Raw genomic sequence first — 24,118 nt, 5'->3', positions numbered from 1 at the left:
TCTACACCCTAGCTATGACTGTAACACTATATTCTGCACCCTCTCCTTTCCTTCTGTATGAATGGTACACTTTGTTTGTATAGTGCAAGAAACAATACTTTTCACTTGGGATAATAATAAATTAAATCAAATCAAAAGGAATCAGTCTGGTAAACCTTAGCTGCACTCAAAGAACAAAGAAAATTACAGGTCAGGTACAGGCCCTTCAGCCGTCCAAGCCCGCACCGACCATGCTGCCCGACTTAACTAAAACCCCAACCCTTCCGGGGACCATATCCCTCTATTCCCATCCTATTCATGTACTTGTCGTGATGCCCCTTAAAAGTCAGTACTGTATCCACTTCCATTACCTCTCCTGGCAATGAATTCCAGGCACTCATTGCCGGGAAAGGTGATGGAAGTGGCAGCATGGTCGGTGCAGGCTTGGACGGCTGAAGGACCTGTACCTGAGCTATAATTTTCTTTGTTCTTTGAGTGCAGCTAAGGTTTACCAGACTGATTGCAGCAAGACCTCCTGCTTTTATATTCTATCCTCCTCACTATAAAGGCCAGCATACCATTCACCTCCTTGATCACCTGCTGCACCTGCAGACTGGGTTTTTGCAACTCATGCACAAGGACCCCAGGTCCCTCTGCACCTTAGCATGCTGCAGCTTTTCACCCTTTAAATAGTAATCCCTCCTACTATTATTTCTGCCAAAGTGGATAACCTCACACTTGCTAACATTGTACTCCATCTGCCAGGTCCTCGCCCACTCACTCAGCCTATCCAGATCCCTCTGCAGACTTTCCACACCCTCCGCACAATTTGCTTTTCCACTCATCTTCATGTCATCAGCAAATTTCGTCACCCTACACTCAGCCCCCTCCTCCAGATCATCTATATAAATGGTAAATAGCTGAGGCCCCAGCACCGATCCCTGTGGCACTCCACTAGTCACCAGCCGCCAAGCAGAGTAGCAGCCATTGATACCAACTCTCTGCCTCCTATTAGACAACCAATCCTCTATCCACACTAACGCCTTACCCCCAACTCCATGCCCCCTAACCTTCTGAAGCAACCTTTTGTGAGGCACCTTATCAAATGCCTTTTGAAAATCTAGAAACACCACATCCACTGGTTCCCCTCTGTCTGCCGCACTAGTCACATCCTCATAGAAATCCAATAAATTTGTCAAACACGACTTCCCCATAACAAATCCGTGCTGCGTCTGCTCTATCAAACCATTTCTTTCCAGGTGCCTCGCTATTTCTTCTTTGATGACGGATTCAAGCACTTTTCCAACGACAGACATTAAACTAACCGGCCTATAATTCCCTGCCTTTTGTCTGCTACCTTTTTTAAACAGCGGCGTAACATTAGCCGTTTTCCAATTTTCCGGCACTTCCCCGGAATCCAGCGAATTTTGATAAATATTCACTAAGGCATCCACTATCACCTCTGCCATTTCCTTCAGACTCTGGGATGCATTCCATCTGGTCCTGGGGACTTGTCCACTGATGGTGGACAAGTCAGACAAAAGTTCATTTGTTCCACTGTATGTTTTTGTTGTTGTAGGTTTAGCCCCATGTGCTTGTATTTCAAGAACCAGGGTTCATTTTGATGAAAAGATTTTACCTTCTTGGCACAAATAAAAAATCAGCCTATGCCAGAAGCCCATAGATTGCATTAATGCTTTTGAAACCTTGTATACATGGCCAATGGAGAATGATTACTACTCAAGAAGTTAAATTGTCACCTAAGATTTACAAGATTTACGAACATTTGGAGAGGTTTGACATGATCAGGAATAGTCAGCATGGATTTGTCAAGGGCAGGTCGTGCCTTACAAGCCTAGTTGAGTTCTTCGATAATGTGACTGAACACATTGACGAAGGAAGTGCCGTGGACGTAGTGTACATGGACTTCAGCAAGGCGTTTGATAAGGTCCCCCATGCAAGACTTCTTGAGAAGGTGAGAGGGCATGGGATCCAAGGGCCTTTGGCCTTGTGGATCCAGAATTGGCTTGCCTGCAGAAGGCAGAGAGTGGTTGTGGATGGGGCTTTTTCTGAATGGAGGTCAGTCACCAGCGGAGTGCCTCAAGGATCTGTTCTGGGACCCTTGTTGTTTGTCATTTTCATAAATGACCTGGATGAGGAAGTGGAGGGATGGGTAAGTAAGTTCGCTGATGACACTAAGGTCGGTGGTGTTGTGGATGGTCTGGAAGGATGGCAAAAGTTGCAGCAGGACATAGATAGGATGCAGGACTGGGCGGAGAAGTGGCAGATGGACTTCAACGCGGATAAATGTGTAGTCGTCCATTTTGGCAGAACCAACGGGATGAACGAGTACACTATCAAGGGCAGAAGTCTGAGTAGTGTTGAAGAGCAGAAGGATCTAGGGGTCCGGGTCCACAGGACTCTTAAATCGGCCTCGCAGTTGGAGGAGGTGGTCAAGAAGGCGTATGGTGTACTGGCCTTCATTAATCGAGGGATTGAGTTTAGGAGTCGGGAGGTAATGCTGCAACTTTATAAGACCCTTGTCAGGCCTCATTTAGAGTATTGTGCGCAGCTCTGGTCGCCTCACTATAGGAAAGATGTAGAAGCTATTGAGAGGGTACAGAGGAGATTTACAAGGATGTTGCCTGGACTGGGAGGCATGCCTTATGAAGTTAGGTTGAGGGAGCTGGGACTCTTTTCCCTGGAGAGACGAAGGTTGAGAGGCGACCTGATAGAAGTTTACAAAATGTTGAGAGGAATAGATAGGGTGGACTCTCAGAGGCTATTTCCCCGGGTTGAAATGGTTGCTACGAGAGGACACAGATTTAAGGTGCAAGGAGGGAAGTTCAGAAGTGATGTTAGGGGTAAGTTTTTCAGTCAGAGGGTGGTGAGTGAATGGAATCGGCTGCCTTCTGTGGTGGTGGAGGCGAACTCGCTGGGGTCTTTTAAAAGACTTCTGGATGAGTATATGGGGTTTAATGAGATTGAGGGTTATAGATAGGTCTGTAGGTTGGTAGGTGTTGATGTGATCGGCGCAACTTGTGGGCCGAAGGGCCTGTTTGTGCTGTAGTGTTCTATGTTCTATGTTCTAATTTCCTGATTTTAGCATGTGGTTTGCAAAATTGTATTGTACTGGTTGGATTATTCACTTCCCACTAGAACTGGAAAGTTAGATGATGTAACTCAACATTACTTTACAGTTAAATGCTTAATTATGTGCCAGAATCAATTGATGACTGGGCTTTGTGATTTTTGGAATGCCTTGCTTCCTCTTTTATCGACTTAAAGGCTCAAAATTAATTTGTGTCCATATTGCTTAGTCTGAAGTTAAATTGGATGTCAAAAAGTTTCATGTTGATGTTGGAATGTTGAAAATTAGCTCATAGTTCAGGATCAGTCAACATATATAGTGCAATAAAATTGAAAGAATGCTGCAAAATAGTTGGCATGTGCAGAAAGGTTACTTTAAGATTAGTATTGGATGCTAAAATCCCTTAAAAAAATAATTGAATTGGAACACTAGTGACTTCTTGAAAATGACTCCAATATGACAGATAACTTGCAGGCATTTACTTGTAAAATGGCCAGAATCATGATCCCCCAGTTGGTCAGTGGCTAATGGCTTCATATGGTTTGCATTGTGTTCAACGATCTCAGGCAAGAAGGAGTGGAAACTCTTTGGCTCATCTGAGGATCCCTGGACTAAATTCTGAAAGAGAAAACCTGACCAATATCCCTATCTTTGGTTGCTGTTGAGTGACTTCCTACTATATCCACACATTTACGAGTGTTGGGCAACAACAAACTATGCAAGAAACCTGGGAAAAAAAGCACCAGTAGAACATGTGGTGTGCATAAACTCAGATTTTTTTCTGGTTAAATTCTTTTCTAAACAAAATGGGAGAATCTGCTTTACCTATGTGACTAGAATAGGAATGCACATGTTTAAAACATTCCTGAGAATGCAATTTTGTTTGCAATTTGTTAATTACAGATAACTCCATATATCAGTAGGGTGCTTGGAACAGATATGTTTTATCTCATGATTCTCATGAGGATAAATAAAGCAACACTCAAGATCTGAATAATAATTTGCAACTTTGAAGGAACCAGTATGTACTTGGAAAGAAGCAGAGAGTGAATAGAATTGCAAAATTCTAAATAAGGAGTGAGGATCGATCAGTGAATTAGACTAGTTAACCTGATAGTTGTAATAAAATATTCAGGAATATTTGTATAATATATTTATTTGTAGAGGACAAGAAAGTGCTTGAATTGCTTTATCATTCATTATTAAGGTCAGTTATAGCCTTATTAAAAATTTCTACTCTTTTGAGCTTTAACATTTTCTATGTTTTTTTCAGGTGAAACATATTTCAGAAGACCCCCCCTGCAAATGTCCAAATAAGTTTTCTGTGGAACGTCTCTCCCAAGGACGATATCGTGTTGGAGAAAAGATCTTATTCATTCGGGTAAAAGATTTTGAAAGATTTTTTATAGGCAAAGGCACATTTACTGTCATACCTTGTGTGTATTTGTGAGATAGAGGCAGATGGTGTGAAGCGTGGCAAGGTGGCACAGTGGTTAGCACTGCTGTCTCACAGCACCAGGGACCCAGGTTCAATTCCTGGCTTGGGTCACTGTCTGTGTGGAGTCTGCATGTTCTCCCCATATCTGTGAGGGTTTCCTCTGGGTGTTCCGGTTTCCTCCCAGTCTTAAAGACTTGCTGGTGGGCTATATTTACTTGAACAGGTGCTGGAGTGTGGTGACTAGGGGAATTTAATTTCATTTCAGTATAATGTAAACCTTACTTGTGACTAATAAATAAATTTTAACTTTGAAAGCAACGTATTTTTAGTTTGCGAAGAATAATAGCTAGAATTGTACATTATATATAGATGAGTCGCATTTATGGCTGAACATTTCCTACTCTAAACATTTCCTACTCTAATTCGGCAATCTCACCTCTGGACATGCAAGGGGAATATATTACAATGTAGCAACATGAGCTTTGTTTTACAAATGGACTATTCTATGGCTGAATAAGGATTTACATATTAAAATAAACCAATACAAAGGATTGGATGATGCTGTATGTTTGGTACTGACTTTTTATCTCTGGCATCTCGATTCTGCTTCATCCCAGATTTGAAGGATTCAAATCTTCTTTGTTAATTTGTCATTGGTGACAGTGTATGAAATAATTTTTGCCATATTCAAGTTGGTTCCTGGTGCAAACAGCCCTAAATTTGCTACCTTATTCAATGAAGTCACGGACAATGGATTTGTAAAATGGTAAATGATGCAATAGGATGTGCCGCACTGAGATCATGTTTTAAAATTTTGCTGTAATTAGAGAGAGCTTTACTCTCCATCTGATAATGGAAAGTGTAATCTGGGAGTGCTATAAACTGTTGGTGTCTGAAATTGAATTTTTCCTGAAAATGAAATCCACTAAAAACCCTCTCTCCTGTCTCATTCGTGCGATGTGGCCATTGCTGGCTAGGCCAGCATTTATTTCCCATCTCCAAATGACCTTGAGAAGGAAGTGGTACGCTGCTTTCTGGAACCATGACAGTCCATTTGGTATAGGTATACCACAGCGCTGTTACTAAGGGAATTCTAGGATTTTGATCCAGCATTAGTGAAGGAATGGTGATATATTTCCAAGTCAGGATGGCTTGTGTGACCTGGTGGGGAACTTGCAGGTTGTAGGGTCCATGTACTCATGCACCTGCTGGTCTTACCCTTCCAGGTAGCAGAGGTCACAGATTTAGCAGGTGCTGTCAAATGAGCCTTTGTAAGTTGCTACATGAATGATGTAGATGATGCACACTGCTGCCACTGTGCATCAATGATGGAGGGAATGAACGTTTAAGATGGTGGATGGGGTACAAGTCAAGCCGACTGATTTGTCCTGGATATTGTTGAGCTTCTTGTGTGCTTCTGGAGCTGCACTCATCCAGGCATGTGGAGAATATTCCATCACACTCCAGGCTTGGTGCTTTGTAGATGATGGACATACCATGAGAAGTCAGGAGGTGACTTTTCCGCAGAATTCCCAGCCTCTGTCCTGCACTTGTAGCCACAGTATTTATAAGGCTGGTCCATTTCCATTTCTGTTCAGTGATAATCCTCAGGATGTTCACTGTGGGAGTTTAGAGATGGTAATGTCATTGAATATCATGGTGAGATAGTTAGATTCTCTCTTGATGGAGATGATCATTGCCTGGCCTTGTGTGACACTTGTTATTTGCAACTTATCAGTCTAAGCCTGAATATTGTCCTGCATTGGCTGCATATGGATATGGACTGCCTTAGTATCTGAGGAGTCATGAATGGTACTGAACATTATGTGATCATCGGCAAACATCTCCACCTATTTTATGATGGAAGGAGGGTCAGATGAAGCAGCTGAAGATGGTTGGGCCTAGGACATTACCCTGAGAAACTTCAGATCATTTTCAGGTTTCAAGTCTACAGAGAGTGTTCTAGCAGGAGTTGAAGTACTTGCTGCTTCGTTCCAGATGTTGCAGAAACCAGTTGCTCCTAGATGTGGGAGGATTAGGAAGCCTTCTTCTTGAAGTGGAGCATATCTGGTAGAATGAGCAGAATTCATATAGAGCAAGACAAGCAGTTAGGAGGACAAAAAGGGAGAAGGGAAGAAAAGCTGTCAGCTGGAGGCCTTATCTGCCCAGGGTGCTCAGGCAACAATTCTGTTTGAGCCACAGTGACAACAATGTTTGGGGTCCCTGTACTTCTCTAAGGAGTTCGATACTGAAATCTGCTAATTCCGCAATCTCACAGCAGTGGAATTTTTGCATTATCAGTAGCTGTGAAGGTGACTATGAATTTTTGTATGTCTGGTTCCTGCCCAGCTAATGCTGGTGATATTAGCAACATCTCACCATTTTTATAAGAAGACAGGTCGGTGTGGGGTGGGTGAATGGTTACTAAGGTTCTCTGTTCAAAGGTAATTGAATTTTCTTTGTTGACTGCGTGCGTATTGCTTTGCTGCTGCTTTAGTATGTGTCAGAACCAAAAGGAATCCAATATCTCAATGCGCAATTGGTGTATGGGCATGAAAATGCATCATGCAGTTCAATATCCAGCATAAAGTCATTCTGCTTTATTCACTGAGGCAACTTTAATTCAACTATCAATGCAAATCAAAGAGCAGCTACTTGGAAACAAGGGCTACACATTGACAAAATGGTTCATGAGCCCAGATAGTAACCGATACACAGTGTGCAACATCCATGTAAGAAGTGCAGAATCTTGTGCTTCCTTTGTGGCAAATTTGGTGGCTGGGGTGATATTCAGTCAGGCAGGAGGTTGACCGGCAGTGACTCCGCTACTTCCCCGCTTCCACCTTGATTAAGTCCATGGCGAGAAGGCTAATGGATGGCCTTCCTACCCTGCCAGCAAGTAAGGTCCTTAAATAAGAACATAAGAACATAAGAAATAGGAGCAGGAGTAGGCCATCTAGCCCTTCGAGCCTGCCCTGCCATTCAATAAGATCATGGCTGATCTGTCGCTGCTCAGTTCCACTTTCCCGCTTTAAGAACATAAGAACATAAGAAATAGGAGCAGGAGTAGGCCATCTAGCCCTTCGAGCCTGCCCCGCCATTCAATAAGATCATGGCTGATCTGTCGTGGCTCAGTTCCACTTTCCCGCCCTCTCCCCATAACCCTTAATCCCCTCTCTTATCAAAAACCCATCAACCCGCTTCTTAAAAATATTTAGCGAGGCAGCCTCCACCACTTCAACGGGCAGAGAATTCCAGAGATTCACCACCCTTTGAGTGAAGAAGTTCCTCCTCAACTCCGTTCTAAACCGCCCCCCCTTTATCTTGAGGCTGTGCCCCCTAGTCCTACTGTCTTTTTTGAGCGGGAAGAGTCTCTCCACCTCTATCCTATCCATCCCATAACCCTTAATCCCCTCTCTTATCAAAAACCCATCAACCCGCGTCTTAAAAATATTTAGCGAGGCAGCCTCCACCACTTCAATGGGCAGAGAATTCCAGAGATTCACCACCCTTTGAGTGAAGAAGTTCCTCCTCAACTCCGTTCTAAACCGCCCCCCTTTTATCTTGAGGCTGTGCCCCCTAGTCCTACTGTCTTTTTTGAGTGGGAAGAGTCTCTCCACCTCTATCCTATCCATCCCATTCATCATCTTATACGTCTCAATGAGATCTCCCCTCATTCTTCTAAACTCTAACGAGTACAAGCCTAGTTTATTCAGCCTCTCCTCATAGCTCAACCCCCTCAACTCCGGTATCAGCCTAGTAAACCTCCTCTGCACTCCCTCCAAGGCCAAAATATCTTTGCGCAGGTGCGGCGCCCAAAACTGCACACAGTACTCCAGCTGCGGCCTCACCAATGTCCTATACAGCTGCAGCAAGACCTCCCTACTTTTATATTCAATCCCCCTCGCTATGAAGGCCAGCATCCCATTCGCCTTCCTGACCACCTGCTGCACCTGCAAGCTGGGTTTTTGCGACTCATGCACAAGGACCCCGAGGTCCCTCTGCACCGTCGCCTGCTGCAGTTTTTCGCCCCGTAAGTAATAGTCCTTCCTACCATTCTTCCTACCAAAGTGGACCACCTCACACTTGCCAACATTAAATTCCATTTGCCATTTCCTGGCCCATTCGCCCAGCCTATCTAGATCCTTCTGCAGACTCTCCACACCCTCCGCACAATTTGCCGTTCCCCCAATCTTGGTGTCATCAGCAAATTTCGACACCCTACACTCGGTTCCCTCCTCCAGATCATCTATATAAATGGTAAAAAGCTGAGGCCCCAGCACCGACCCCTGGGGCACTCCACTAGTCACCATCCGCCAATCCGAATAGCACCCGTTGACCCCCACTCTCTGCCTCCTATTTGACAACCAATCCTCTATCCACGCTAACACCCTACCCCCAACTCCATGTCCCTCGACCTTCTGCAATAACCTCTTGTGAGATACTTTGTCAAACGCCTTCTGAAAATCTAGAAAGACCACATCCACCGGCTCTCCTCTATCCACTGCTTAAATGGGCAATTAATGTCCACTTAAGGGCTTTATCCTGCTATTGCTCATGGGTAGGGGGTTCATTAAGCATGTTTGCTTGTGGGCTTCTGGGGTGTCTATCACTGAAAGGCACTCAGTGCCTGATAGAAAATTCCAGTTCTGAGAGGGGGCTGGGGGCATGGATACTATTGAAAGCTATCCACTGCCCTTGCTGCCAACCACCATCTCCTCTTTCTCACCAGCCCATGTTCTCCATGTTGTATTCCATCCCTCATTCATTACTCGGGTGTGCCTATGTCCCTCCTGAACCATCAGGTGAGTGTAGTACAGGCAGCAACCACCACCTCCCCCACCAGTGACATTGCTAAGTACGCAACTAGGGGGCCTTGATTCCAGGAAAAGGCCTGTTGGTAGCTTCTCATATGTCTGAATGGCACATGATGCGGTATACCTTCTCATAAAGAGACAACATGGGAATCCCGGTGGTGTCCAGCTGGTGGCCAAGACCTCCATTCATCCACAAGATTCTGTCCATGCAGCCACAATAAATCTGATAGAGTGAACCATTGGCATGTCTGAATGCTGATTCTACTGCCTGGAGAAGCTCTGCAGTACTCAACTGTGCAGGTGAGGTGTTATGCACTAGCTACCCATCCTGAGAGAACTGCTCTTGCATCAGGCAAGAAGCTGTGGAAGAGAAGCATGAGGTTGTTGGCAAAACTATATCTTCGCGAACTGGATTTTTCTTTTATAATTTAGAGAAACGTTGCATTATTTGGATACTCGGATAAGTTCATCTTTGAACTGCAACAATGCCTTTTCAAATAAATTATCTGGCCAGCATGGTACTTGAGGGGGAAGAGCTGTTTGTTCTAAACTGCAATCACTTTAATTGATGAAGAAAAGAAAACAGAAAATACAAAGGCCTTTTTGGAAATCACATGACAGAGACAGGCAGGGAGGCACTGTGTCACAGTGCTTAGCACTGCTGCCTCACAGCGCCAGGGACCAGGATTCCATTCCAGGTTTGGGTCACTATCTGTGCAGAGTCTGCACGTTCTCCCTTGCTTCGAGAGTTGCCTAGTGCTTCACGTCCTTAGTGTACGCTTAAACTGGACCAACTGATGGGCAACACGACAGCTTAGTGAGTATCACTGTTTGCTGTGCAGATACAGGGACCCGGGTTGGATCTCCGACGTGGGTTGGTGTCGGTGGGAGTTTGCACATTCTCCCCGTGCTTGCGTGGGTTTTCTCCGAGTGCTCCGGTTTTCTCTCACACCCCAAAAACGTGCTTTTAGGCTGATTGGTGTTAATAAATTGTCCCTAAATTAGACCTCCCTTAATCTGGCGCACATGTAATTCTCTAAATTTGCACCCCTTTATTGTGGAGTCCAAGAGGTGTAGACAAAAGTCATAGGTAGAAGAAGGATTGGAATGAGGTGCTCGCTGAGTGTTAAAATGGGCGGCGTGGGCTTGTAGGGCTGAAGGGCCTGTTTCCTGTGCTGTGTTGTTCTTTGTTCTTCTTTGTTCTTTGTTCTTTCTGTGTCTGCATGGGTTTCCTCCGGGTGCTCCGGTTTCCTCCCACAGTCCAAAAGATGTGCTAGCCTGGTGCATTGGCCATGCTAAATTCTCCCACCATGTACCCAAAAAGACACTGGAATGTGGCGACTAAGGGATTTTCACAGTAACTTCATTGCAGTGTTAATGTAAGCCTATTTGTGACACTAATAAATAAACTTAAACTTAGCTGCTTATCTGCAAATGATGAGATAGGTATCCAAGAATGTCATGAGCACTTTTTTTGTCATAAAAGCATTATATTATTCAAATCTTTAGTTTGATATTCCGTTGGGGATTGACTTTCATTGGCTTTCATTGGCTTTAAAAAGGCACGACATATATCATTCAGTTGCAAGTTATTAATATGTTCTTGCTTAATAGCTACGGAAGCTAGTTTTTCACTTTATTTTGTTATACTTCTTACAAACGTACAAGAAGGAAAGATCTTTACACTCAGACTTTAAGTAAAATGTGAGCAAAGATACGTATTCAAAATATTTCCATAGCAAACAGTAGGCAGCTATGAATATTCAGGACAGCATATATTTTTAATTTTTTTTTGTTTTGAATCAAACATGGATCTGAATTTCACCAACACTAGTCAGGCACAACTGATCCTAACTTACATTCTTCTTAACGAGTAGTTTTTACTGGGTGAAACTGGTTTGTACATCAACAGTTGAAACTTTCTACAGCTTTGTAGAAATGCTAAGATGACTGCATTGTATTTTTGATAAGTTTGATTTAGATTGGGCAGAGCTTAATTGTTTCTATTAGTTTTATAAATACTGACCCTTAAGGAGCAGCTGAATTTGTCATTAATTTTGACAGTAAGAAAAACCTGATGATTTAATAATCTGGCAACAACCAAAATCCAGCTATATGCAAAAATTAACTTTTCCCTGCAGGGAGTAGCACAATTCTGCCAATCTTGGTTATATCAATATTAAACCTAAACATAATTTAAAACAGAAGGGTTGAAGCATTTTCAACTTCTTTGGTTAGATAGCAACATCTTTTAACCTTGGTTTCCAGATTTGTTTTGTGTCTGGGATAATACAGACATGACTCATGATGAGTCAGCAGTGCAAAGACCAACGGGGTGCTTAGAGGAATGGTAAAACTATCAAAAGTTAATGTATGTAACATTCACCCTGATATAGCATAACTTTGCTAAAACTGTTTTTCTTGTTATGAACTCCAGTTCAGAGAGCCAGGCAAATTTTGTTTCATTGTCCTTCTGAAGACAGCTGCCAACACTTGGTTAAATCACAAAAGAATTGACTGATCATTTTGACACTATTCAAAATAGAAATACATTAGCCATTTCTGAATTTCTCAAATTGCTTCAGTCTGATATTGTTTCTTTCCAAGCTTAATTAATTTTATACATCGTAATAGCTTGTGCAATGTTGATCGCCTGATGTACAGAAGTTCAATACTGCTGGCTCAGAAGTGACCTTCAGAGAAACATAAATTTAGAGGTACATCTGCTTTTCCAGTTTGGGGTTCTACCCCAGTTTGTAATATTCATTATCAGGACTGTTCACAAGGTCACAATTTGTTTTCATCCCAAACCTGTATGAACCAGTGGAGTTAAGTATAGTGAAGTATTCCCATAGTGCCATTAGGTCAGCAGTTCATAGTCATGGATTTTGACTCGGTGACAATTCATGAACATTGATATATGTCGAAGTCAGGATAATGTGTGACTTGGAGGGGAAATTGGAGGCAATGATGTTCCTATGCATATACTGCTCCAGTCATTGTTTTGCTGTCATTGTGCATTAGTGGCAGAGAGAGCAAATGTTTAATATGATGGATGTGGTGCTAATCAAGCAGAATTCTCTGATTTGAATGGTGTCAAGCATCTTGAGCTTGAGTACAGTTCTTGCTGGAACTGTACTCAGCCAGGTAAATGGAGGCATAACATAAGAACATAAGAAGTAGGAGCAGGAGTAGGCCATCTAGCCCTTTGAGCCTGCCCTGCCATTCAATAAGATCATGGCTGATCTGAAGTGGTTCTATTCCATCCTATCCAGCTCCTGACTTATGCCTTGTAGGTGGTGGACAGGCCTCAGGGATTCAGTAGATATGTTACTTGATGCAGAGTTCCCACAGTATTTTCTTAGCTGGTCTTAGCTCTTGTAACCACAGTATTTTCTTAGCTGGTCCAGTTCAGTGTCTGTTCAGTGATAATCACTGAGATGTTTATAGTGGGGGATTCTGTAATGAGAGTGCCATTGAATGTCAAGGGGACATGGTTAGATTTTCTAATGTTGGAGATGGTCATTGCCTGTCACTTGTGTGGCACAAGTGTTACTTGCCATGTATCAACCCAAGCCTGAATGTCGTCCAGGCCTTGCTGCATATGAAGTGTTCAAACTCAGGAATGGTCTGGATGGAATAGATAAGGAGAAACTGTTCCCTTTGGAAGAATCGAGTGCCAGAGGCCACTGATTTAAGATGATTGGCAGAAGAAGCCAAAAGAAGCAGTGGCGAGGTAGGGGGTTCCGGTCACCACCTTGCTTTTGCCTGTTGTGAAGGCAGAAGTTGGATGGGGCGGTGGGGTGGAGTTGTGTGTGTGTGTGTGTGTGTGTGTGTGTGTGTGTGACACGTTCCTTAAAAAGGGCTGTGAAGCCAGGTAGGCCAGTGTGTTTTATGCATGAATAGTTTTACATGCTTAAGTTGGGAGAATCCTACCTGATACCCGCTGTTAACGCCAGTCAGAAACATTTTGGTTTTCCTGCTGGCAGGAACTCTTAAGAATGCAGACAGGTGAATTGCATATTTAATTTGCTTCTGTTCATAGTACTTAAGGATTTCATACGTTCAGAGTTCAATATGCCATCTCATAAACATTATAGACACATATATAATGATTGAAACACAGTTGCCATGATTTAACTCTCTATTTATCCTAAGGCTTTTGATATAATCTTAAGCTTTAAAGCTGATTCTGGAATGCTGATATGTTGCTATTGATCATTAATTGTGGGAATAACAATTCTTCCCTGAAGTAACAATTCTCTGGCCAAAGAAATGGCCTGTTGCATAGATAAGAGAAATAATTGTATTAGTTTGATAAATATAGAATTAAATGCAAAATTTCAGAATACAGGTAATCCAATGCTAGCCTGTCAAATTTTGTCTTGAAAGACTTCCAGTCTCTCTCTGTTTACAGAAAAGATGTGCTAATCTGAAAAATATTGTGAGAAGCACATCTTAATTCTGAGATATTCGAATGACCAGAAATTTACCATGAAGTTCCAGGCTTTGAGGGAGCAGTTTTGGTAGACTGTAGAATTGATATTCAACAATAAATCTGATCAGTGTCTTGATTAGTTTCCTTGTTTTTACTTGAATTTTTCTCAGAATATTTTGGCCACTTTCCACTCTGGAGACTCAGTTTAGAGCATCTCACAATCTGTCAAAAATAGTGTTTTAAACAAGTTACACAAATCTCTGACATATCCAGTTGAATGATTTGCACTTGTTGCTTATTTTCTAAAGTGGCAATGTTACCAATAGATTATTAGTTTCTAATTACAAAGGTTAACTTGTTAAGAAGAATGCTTTGCAGAAAGGGGTTAAATTTAGAATAGATTACAAGATCTTAATAATTAGATTCTTGAAATATAAATAGTATCCTTATACTTAAAAATATTTTGTGAAAATAATTGGTGGTTAATGGATATTGTGGTTTGATGACTTATTGTTACTTGATAAATCAAGGCATCCTGACGAGGAAGGTGTTTACATTTAAAGGCCCTATTCTGTACATTTATTTATAATGTGAATGCATTTGGTCTTTTCATCTTTATTGGCAATCATGATACCCAAAGGCATTGACAAATAGTAACAATTTGAAAAATACTATTATGCTACATTGCAGTTCTCCTTGTGATTGCATCTTAAAATCCCCTCAACAACTCTAGTCTTAATTAAGTAAATCTCGTTGTAATGATAAGATCAGAGCTGTGGTATTATGGTAGATTGTCTTGTATCACGTTCCTAACATTTGATTTTTACACCAGTCATGTTTCCTGCTTAATGCAATTGTCAAGAGTAAGGGGCGTAAAAGCATTGCCATGGCAACAATACTGAGGCTCAGTCTGGGATCAGATAGATCAGATGAGGTGAAAATCCCAGGGATTCCAATTTTTCTTTTCAAATAAAATAGTTGATTAAGACAACATGATTCATCTGGAGTCTGATCTGGCCAGCACTAGTAATATATAAATAAAATATTCAGAATGCAGTACAGTTTAGGACTTGTGAAATTGTATTCGGAGAATGACTTCAAGCAGGGCTGGTAGATGAAGCATGTGAGAAAATGTAACAGATAAAGAAACAAGAGCACTTAATCAGTTCCATGTCTTAGCTGATCTGTTTCAATGTATTCAGTGCACCAATGGAACAATGCTGTTGCATGGAGGAAATAGGAAGATATCCAGGAGAAATGGGGCTGCAATGAGTTTTGCAACACATTTTCACATGATAGCTCTTACTTTGGGCATCATACATTGTGCCATTAGGCTGATTTAGTCAAATGAACCCAGCAACAGTTAGCCCATTGGTCTAAGGTTTAGAAAGTGACAATGGATATTCTTAATTTAGAAATAGATTACTTTGCGTATTTAAAATTTTAAGCCCTTTTTAGCTAATACAAATACTAAAGCTATTTATTCTCAAAAAAATCCATTTCTAATGATATTGCAGTCAGAATTGGTATCACTGAAATCTGAATTGATTATTGTACTGTCTGAATTTCCTCACAAACACAGTGAGGGAAAAATTCAACTCACGTGTACCATTTTCCTGAATAACATTGACACTCAGCTTCCAAATTTCGTGTCAGAGTTGCAAATTACAGTTTTGATGACGTTAATTCACACAGAGTGCTTGCCTAAAATAAAAAATAAGCTTTTAAATATCCAATAAGCAAATTGTAGGATGGCAATGCAAAGTTCAGGTACAAACGATAGGATTGGTGCTGCACATGTGTGCTACCAAGTGAGCCATAAGTGATCACTGGAAGCTGCTCAAAGGAAGGGGCTGGAAATTTTAAGGTTCTTTTCAGTATCTCCAGGAACAGCAGAATTCATCCTTCTTGGCTAACTTGTGAAATATAATTGTAATTGACAAGTAAATTAGCAGTAGTGACAAGATAATCTTGCAAGTTCATTTCAAAAAAGTGTCCAAGGTAACCGTGTTTAGAATACAATATGTTTCCAATCAAGGAGGATAAAGTAGAAATGGTCAAGAGCTTCAAGTGTTTAGGTATCCAGAACACCAACAACATGGTCCCCCCATGCTGACACTATAGTTAAGAAAGCCCACCAATGCTTCTACTTTCTCAGAAGACTAAGGAAATTTGGCATGCCTGCTACAACTCACACCAACATTTACAGATGCACCATGGAAAGCATTCTTTCTGATTGTATCATAGCTTGGTATGGCTCTGGCTCAACTAGGACTACAAGAAACTATAATGGGTCGTGAATGAAGTCCAGTCCATCACTCAAACCAGCCTCCAATCCATTGTCCGTCTACACTTCCAGCTGCCTCGGAAAAGCAGCCAGCATAATTAAGGATGCCACTTCTATTGGGAAAAAGATACAAAAGTCTGAGGACATGTGCCAACCAACTCAAGAACAGCTTCTTCCCTGCTGCCATCAGACTTTTGAATGGACCTACCTTGCATTAAGTTGATCTTTCTCTCTACCCCAACTATGACTAACACTATATTCTGCACCCTCTCCTTTCCTGCTGTAAGTATTGTATGCTTTGATTATATAGTGCACAAAAAAGAATACTTTTCATTTTATACAAATAAATGTGACATAATAAATCAAATCAAAAATCAAATCAAAAGATTGAAGAACTATGGGGAAAGGGCTGTTTGGGGCCGTTGGGTGTCAGGGGGAGAGGGCAGTGGTAGGGCTGCAATTGGGACCAATTAAATAACTCTAAATATTCAGCAACAGGACAGTGGGCCAAATAGTTTTCTTCCGTGCTGTGTTATTCTATTGTTCTAACTCAACCACATTGCTTTGGGTCTGGGATCACGTGTAGGCAAGAATGGCAGATTTCCTTCCCTAAAGGACATTAGTGAACCAGATGAATTCTTATAATAATTAACAGTGGTTTTAAGACCATCATTAGACTTTTAATTCCAGACTTTTTAATTGGATTCAAATTTCACCATCTGCTGGGTCCTCAGATCATTATGCTGGGCCTCTGAATTACTAGTCCATTGACAATATCACTACGCTACCACCTTAACCTAGGATGACAGGTAAGCTTACTCTCGGGCAAGAGGAAAGTATGTTCCTTTTGATAAATGTCTTTCATTTAATGCTTTTCTATTTGAAAAACAGACTGAAAAATAAAAATAATATAAAAACACAATGGCTGGGATTCTCCGACTTCGTCCACGACTGTGATTCTCCAGTCCCACTCTGTGAATGGAGGTTTGGTTGAACGCCAAATTCTCCATTCTCGTTGGCGGTGGTGGCAGGGTATATAGCAGTAGTGACAGGGCATATGACATCGGAGAATCACGGCCTTTATTGATGAGTTTATATAAGCAGTTACATTTGAAGCTGTGACCAAATGAGAAGGGATTGGAAATAATTAAATAGTTCTTTCAAAGAACAATCACAAACACAAGAGGCCAAATGTCTTCCTTGTGCTGTATCATTCGAATACAATTGCCTTCAGTTAACTTGAGTCTGGGATTCATTACTGAGGGAAAATGGTACTAAGTGTAGTTGATAGCACTGAATGTCTACCAATTATAATGCTTCCCAGCTGATGAGCAGTTTAAAATGTCAATTATCCTTTATACCTGTCATTGATGCCAGAACGAAAGAGAAAAGATTGTCACTGTCAAAATAATCAAGATAAAATTTTTTGCATTTAGTAAATTACAGCCAAAATGACTTACAACCAGTGCATCAAACAGTGGCTGCTCTATTACAATGAAGTAATGATTTCTGATAACTTAAAAAATATACTGTTTTATTTTTCTTGTAAGTTTTTTCTCAACTCTTAGACTAATTGCTTGTCACATGAATCCTCCACATTTGGAAGAGGACTTGACCCCCAAATAAAATTCTGTTTTTTTATCAGGAAGAGTTGAGTTCTCTCAATTCTTTTCCAAGTTTTAGAACATTGAACATTGTTCACCTTTGCAGTTCTTAATCAGAATTTTAGATCGGGACTGATAATTTTTCTTTCTGAGTAAAGGAAATGATTTCAATTCACCTAGTTGAGATGTAGTGGGCAGCATAGTTGTGCAGTGGTTAGTACTTCTGCTTCACAATGCCAGGGTTCCGGGTTCAATTCTGGCCTGGGGTCCATCTGTGCAATTTTTGCGGAGTGTTTCATTTTTCTCCGACAGTCCAAAGATGTGCAGGTTAGGTGGATTGGCTACGCTAAATTGCCCCTTAGTTTGTGTGTGTGTGTGTGTGTGTGTGTGTGTGTGTGTGTGTGTGTGTGTGTGTGTGTGTGTGTGTGTGTGTGTGTGTGAGCCTGTCAGCCGTAGAAGGTTCACCAGGCTGATACCGGAGATGAGGGGGTTAGCTTATGAAGAGAGATTAAATAGACTGGGCCTGTACTCATTAGAGTTTAGAAGGCTGAGGGGGGATCTTATAGAGACTTACAAGATAATGAAGGGGCTAGATAGGGTAGAGGTAGAGAGATTCTTCCCGCTTAGAAAGGAAAATAGAACTAGAGGGCACAGCCTCAAAATAAGGGGGGAGGTGCAGTTTAGAATGGAGGTGAGGAGGAACTTCTTCACTCAAAGGGTGGTGAATCTCTGGAATTCTCTGCCCATTGAAGTGGTGGAGGCTACCTTGTTGAATATATTTAAGGCACGAGTAGATAGATTTCCGATAGACAAAGGAATTAAGGGTTATGGGGAGAAAGTGGGAAAGTGGAACTGATCCACTTCAGATCAGCCATGATCTTATTGAATGGCGGGGCAGACTCAAAGGACTAGGTGGCCTACTCCTGCTCCTATTTCTTATGTTCTTATGTTCTTATTATGTTCTATGCTTGATGTGATGTAATGCCCACCCTTCAATCTGTAAACCCCTGGCAACAGACTAACAGCCTGTTCCAGGAATAACTTGCTACAAAACAGATAAAAGTCTGGCCTATGCACCAGCAGAGTGCAGAAGGGTTGAGAGAAAGAGTTGAGATGCAGCATTCAATCACTATTCTACCTGGTGTTCTGGTTTGAAGTAATCCTCCAATATCATATTGAGGTGCAGCTCAATATTGACTTAGTAAGGTAAACTTTTCTATTTCCTTCATAAATGCATTGATATTTTCCACCTTTTTCCTATTATATGCTCTGCTATTTAAATATTCTTATAGTAATATATACCAAGTACTGACTCTGATTGAGACAAGGAAAGAGACACCGAAGCATGCAGTTAAAACACAGACCCCAAAGTCAGTGAATTTTCATTTTATTGTTGACTTTTATAGACTGATTCTTATGTATGCACATACGCACCTGAGTGAATCATTGGTAGATGAATTCTTGATTATCAAGACAAGATGGATTGTACAATTTTATGTTTCCAATCTTTCTTCTGTTAAACCAGATGAAACATAAGAACATAAGAAATAGGAGCAGGAGTAGGCCATCTGGCCCTTCGAGCCTGCCCCGCCATTCAGTAAGATCATGGCTGATCTGTTGTGGCTCAGTTCCACATTCCCGCCCTCTCTCCATAACCCTTAATCCCCTCTCTTATCAAAAACCCATCAACCCGAGTCTTAAAAATATTTAGCGAGGCAGCCTCCACCACCTCAACGGGCAGAGAATTCCAGAGATTCACCACCCTTTGAGTGAAGAAGTTCCTCCTCAACTCCGTTCTAAACCGCCCCCCCTTTATCTTGAGGCTGTGCCCCCTAGTCCTGAGCGGGAAGAGCCTCTCCACCTCTATCCTATCCATCCCATTCATCATCTTATACGTCTCAATGAGATCTCCCCTCATTCTTCTAAACTCTAACGAGTACAAGCCTAGTCTATCCAGCCTCTCCTCATAGCTCAACCCCCTCAACTCCAGAAACATGGAAGCACAGAAATAGTTGTCCAGTCCTTGATTTTTTTTTATTCATGGGACATGGGTATCGTGGTTGGCCAGCATTTATTATCCACCCCTAGTTGCCCTTGAGAAGGTGATGGTGACCAGCCTTCTTGAAATGCTGCAGCCCATCTGCTGTGGGTTAATCCACAATGCCGTTAGGGAGGAAATTCTGGGATTTTGACCTAGCAACTGCGAAGGAATGGTGATATATTTCCATGTTAGGATGCTGAGCGGCTTAGAAGGAAACTTGCAGGTAGTGGTGTTCCCAAATATCTGCTGCCCTTGTCCTTTTAGATGGAAGTGGTTCTGTGTTTGAAAAATGCTGTCTAAGGATCTCTGGTGAATTTTGGCAGTGCATCTTGTAGTCAGTAAACACTGCTGAAATAAGCATTGGTGCTAGAGGGAATAGATGTTTGTGGATGTGATGCCAATCAAGAGGGCTGCTTTGTTCTGGATGGTGTCAAGCTCCTTCTGGATGGTGTCAAGCTCCTTGAGTTGGAGCTGCACCCATCCAAGCAAACTGGGAGCATTCCATCACAATCCTGACATGTGCTTTGTAGATGGTGGACAGAATTTGTGGAGTCAGGAAGTGAGTTACTCACCGCAGTATTCCTAGCTTCTGACCTGTCCTTGTAGCCACTGTCTTTATGTGACGAGTCCAATTGATTTAGAGTTTAGAGATTACTGATTAGAATCTGTCTGTGCTTTATGTGCTCTGTCTGAGGCCAGAACTCTCCATTCACCTGACAAAGGGACTAACCTGAAAGCTTGTGCGTTTACTATCAAATAAATCAGTTGGACTAAAACCAGGTGTTGTCAGACTTTTTACTGTGTTTACCCCAGTCCAACGCCGGCATATCCACATCGTAAATACCAGAGGCATAAAGTTTGAGGACAATGGCCAGCTCCACCGCCACGAGTATAGCATGACTGCCAGATCAAAGATCTTCTTCAAAGAGGCGGCAAGGGTTTGTGAGGAACTGACTTGACAACTGCAGCCCCCCAAAGGGCTTCTGCAAGCATTCCCCCACCATTGCTGGTTTTTCTAGCATCCATGTGTAATTCCTTCATCTGTGCACGCTTGTTAGTTCTTAACTGTTCTTCTCTCCAATGGATTCTACTAGAGGCTCAATCATTGTCAAACTCTACTTTTTTAGAACGTCAACACCAAAATCAAATTGTCATCACAAAAACAAACTTCCACTGTGAGTTTGGTATCTTTAATCAGATCAGATCTCCAGGATTACTTTCAAATGCAATGTATACAGAAAATGCGAGATAAAATCATGAGATAGAATCATAAAGGTTTACAGCATGGAAATAGACCCTTCAGCCCGACTTGTCCATGCCCCCCTTTATTTATAAACCCCTAAGCTAATCCCAATTGCCCACATTTGGCCCATATCCCTCTACACCCATTGTACCCATGTAACTATCTAAATGCTTTTTAAAAAATAAAATTACACTCACCTCTACTACTACCTCTGGCAGCTTGTTCCAGACACTTACCATCCTCTGTGTGAAAGAAGTGCCCCTTTGGACACTTTTGTATCTCTCTCCTCTCACCTAAACCTACATCCTCTAGTTTTAGACTCCCCTATCTTGGGAAAGAATATTGACTACCCTGTCTATGCCTCTCATTTTATAGACCTCTATAAGGTCACCCCTCAGCTTCCTACACTTCAGAGAAAAAAGTCCCAGTCTATTCAGCCTCTGCTTATAACTCAATCCATCAAGTCCCGGTAGCATCTTAGTAAATCTTTTCTGCACTCTTTCTAGTTTAATAATATCCTTCCTATAATACGGTGACTAGAATTGCACACAGTATTCCAAGTGTGGCCTTATCAGTGTCTTGTAAACTTCAACAAGACGTCCCAACTCTTGTATTCAATGTGCTGACCGATGAAACCAAGCATGCTGAATGCCTTCTTCACCACTCTATCCAACTGTGACTCCACTTTCAAGGAGCAATGAACATGTACCCCTAGATCTCTTTGCTCTGCAACTATCCCTAGCACCCTACCATTAACTGAGTAAGTCCTGCCTTGGTTCAATCTACCAAAATGTATCATTTTGCACTAAATTAAACTCTACCTGCCATTCATCAGCCCACTGACCCAATTGATCAAGATCCTGTTGCATTTGGAGATAACTTTCTTCACTGTCCACAATGCCACCAATCTTGGTGTCACCTGCAAACTTGCTAACCATGCCCCCTATATTCTCATCCAAATCATTAATATAAATGACAAATCACAGTGGGCCCAGCACTGACCCCTGAGGCACACCACTGGTCACAGGCCTCCAGTTTGAAAAACAACTCTCTACAACCACCCTCTGGCTTCTGTCAGAAAGCCAATTTTGTATCCATTTAGATACCTTGCCCTGGATCCCGTGAAATTTAACTTTATGCAACAACCTACCAATCGGCACCTTGTCAAAGGCCTTGCTAAAGTCCATGTAGACAACATCAACTGCGCTGCCCTCATCTAGCAGCATCTGGCAGCATCTGTGGAGTGTGAAACAAAGTTAACGTTTCAAGTCCAATTACTCATCCACAGAATAGAAGAGGGATACAAATGTGATAAATTATATTGTGGGGGGCGGGGTGGAGGAAAAGAAGCAGAATATAAAGTCAGGAATAGTTCAGAGCTACAGAGAGATTGACAAAGATGTCATGGACCTAACACAAAGAGGGTTTTACTGATAGCATTAATGACTAAGGAAACATTAATGCATGAGTCGCAAAAACCCAGCCTGCAGGTGCAGCAGGTGGTCAGGAAGGCTAATGGGATGCTGGCCTTCATAGTGAGGGGGATTGAATATAAAAGTAGGGAGGTCTTGCTGCAGCTGTATAGGGCATTGGTGAGGCCGCAGCTGGAGTACTGTGTGCAGTTTTGGTCGCCGTACTTACGCAAGGATATTTTGGCCTTGGAGGGAGTGCAGAGGAGGTTTACTAGGCTGATACCAGAGTTGAGGGGGTTGAGCTATGAGGAGAGGCTGAATAAACTAGGCTTGTACTCGTTAGAGTTTAGAAGAATGAGGGGAGATCTCATTGAGGCGTATAAGATGATGAATGGGATGGATAGGATAGAGGTGGAGAGGCTCTTCCCGCTCAGAAAAGACAATAGGACTAGAGGGCACAGCCTCAAGATTAAGGGGGGGGGGGCGGTTTAGAACGGAGTTGAGGAGGAACTTCTTCAGTCAAAGGATGGTGAATCTCTGGAATTCTCTGCCCGTTGAGGTGGTGGAGGCTGCCTCGCTAAATATTTTTAAGACGCGGGTTGATGGGTTTTTGATAAGCGAGGGGATTAAGGGTTATGGGGAGAGGGCGGGAATGTGGAACTGAGCCACGACAGATCAGCCATGATCTTATTGATTGGCGGGGCAGGCTCGAAGGGCTGGATGGCCTACTCCTGCTCCTATTTCTTATGTTCTTATGTAAGAGAGCAAAATGTGTTAATAGAAGAACAAAGGCTCAGTGAAAACTGAAAATCTGATTTTTACATTTAACTGCACAAGTACTATATAATTCATCTTATCTCTCTTCAGTTCTGTAGAAGAGTCATGTAACTCAAAACATTATCTCATTTTTTCTCTCCATAGATGCCAGACCTACTGAGTTTATCCAGCATCCTCTGTTTTGATTTCAGACTTTCAGCATTCGCAGTATTTTATTCAATTTCTTTCACCCCACTGACCAAGTTGCAACTAATTCTGCCAAGATATCTCTGGCAACATTATACTATAGGACCCAGAGTTACATATATTCATGACCCTCCTATCTCCACAGAGCACAAGACGTTTCAGCCTCAAACTCACCATCGTTAACATTACCATTAGACCATAAGAACATAGGAACAGAAGTAGGCCATTTGGCTCACCAAATCTGCTCTGAAGTTCAATGAGATCATGACTAATCTCATGTGATAATCCTCAACTCCACTTTCCCACCTTATCCCCATAACCCTCGATTCACTTTCTGATTAAAAACTTGTTTGTCTCAGCTTTGAACATATTGAACAACCCAGTCTCTACAGCCCCCTGTGGTAAAGAATTCCACAGATTCATGACGCTGTGAAAGAAGAAAATACCCCTCCTCCATTTTAGACAAGTGACTCCCTACTCAGATTATGCCCTCTGGTCCTAGATTCTTTTATAACGCAAAACAATCTCTCAGCATCTACCCTGTCAAGCTCCCTGAGAATCCTATACGCAGTAAAAAGTCTGACAACACCAGGTTTTAGTCCAACTGATTTATTTGATAGTAAACTCACAAGCTTTCGAGGGGACTCCCTCTTCATCAGGTGAATGGAGAGTTCTGGCCTCGGACAGAGCATATAAAGCACAGACAGTTTAGAGATTACCGATTAGAATGCGAATCTTTACACCAATCCTATATGCCTCAGTAAAGTCATCTCTCATTCTAAACTCAACCTTTCCTCAAAAGAAA

At 42.0% G+C, this 24,118-nt stretch overlaps 1 protein-coding gene across 7 annotated transcripts in view; it reads left to right on the top strand.

Moving 5' to 3' along the window:
• Window positions 1-24,118, top strand: part of gas2a (growth arrest-specific 2a) — a 161,063-nt gene that overhangs the window by 110,134 nt on the left and 26,811 nt on the right. For all 7 annotated transcript variants that reach the window (XM_080189894.1, XM_080189893.1, XM_080189892.1 and 4 more), the window contains one exon: window positions 4,344-4,451. In XM_080189894.1, the coding sequence (XP_080046020.1) occupies window positions 4,344-4,451 (108 nt within the window). The remainder of the gene's footprint in view (window positions 1-4,343; window positions 4,452-24,118) is intronic.

This window comes from Carcharhinus amblyrhynchos, chromosome 6 (assembly GCF_965287045.1).
Source record: "Carcharhinus amblyrhynchos chromosome 6, sCarAmb.v2.hapA, whole genome shotgun sequence".
NCBI classification, from domain to species: Eukaryota; Metazoa; Chordata; class Chondrichthyes; order Carcharhiniformes; family Carcharhinidae; genus Carcharhinus; species Carcharhinus amblyrhynchos.
Note: the sequence above shows the minus strand (reverse complement) of the source record. Positions and strands in the feature narration are given on the sequence as shown.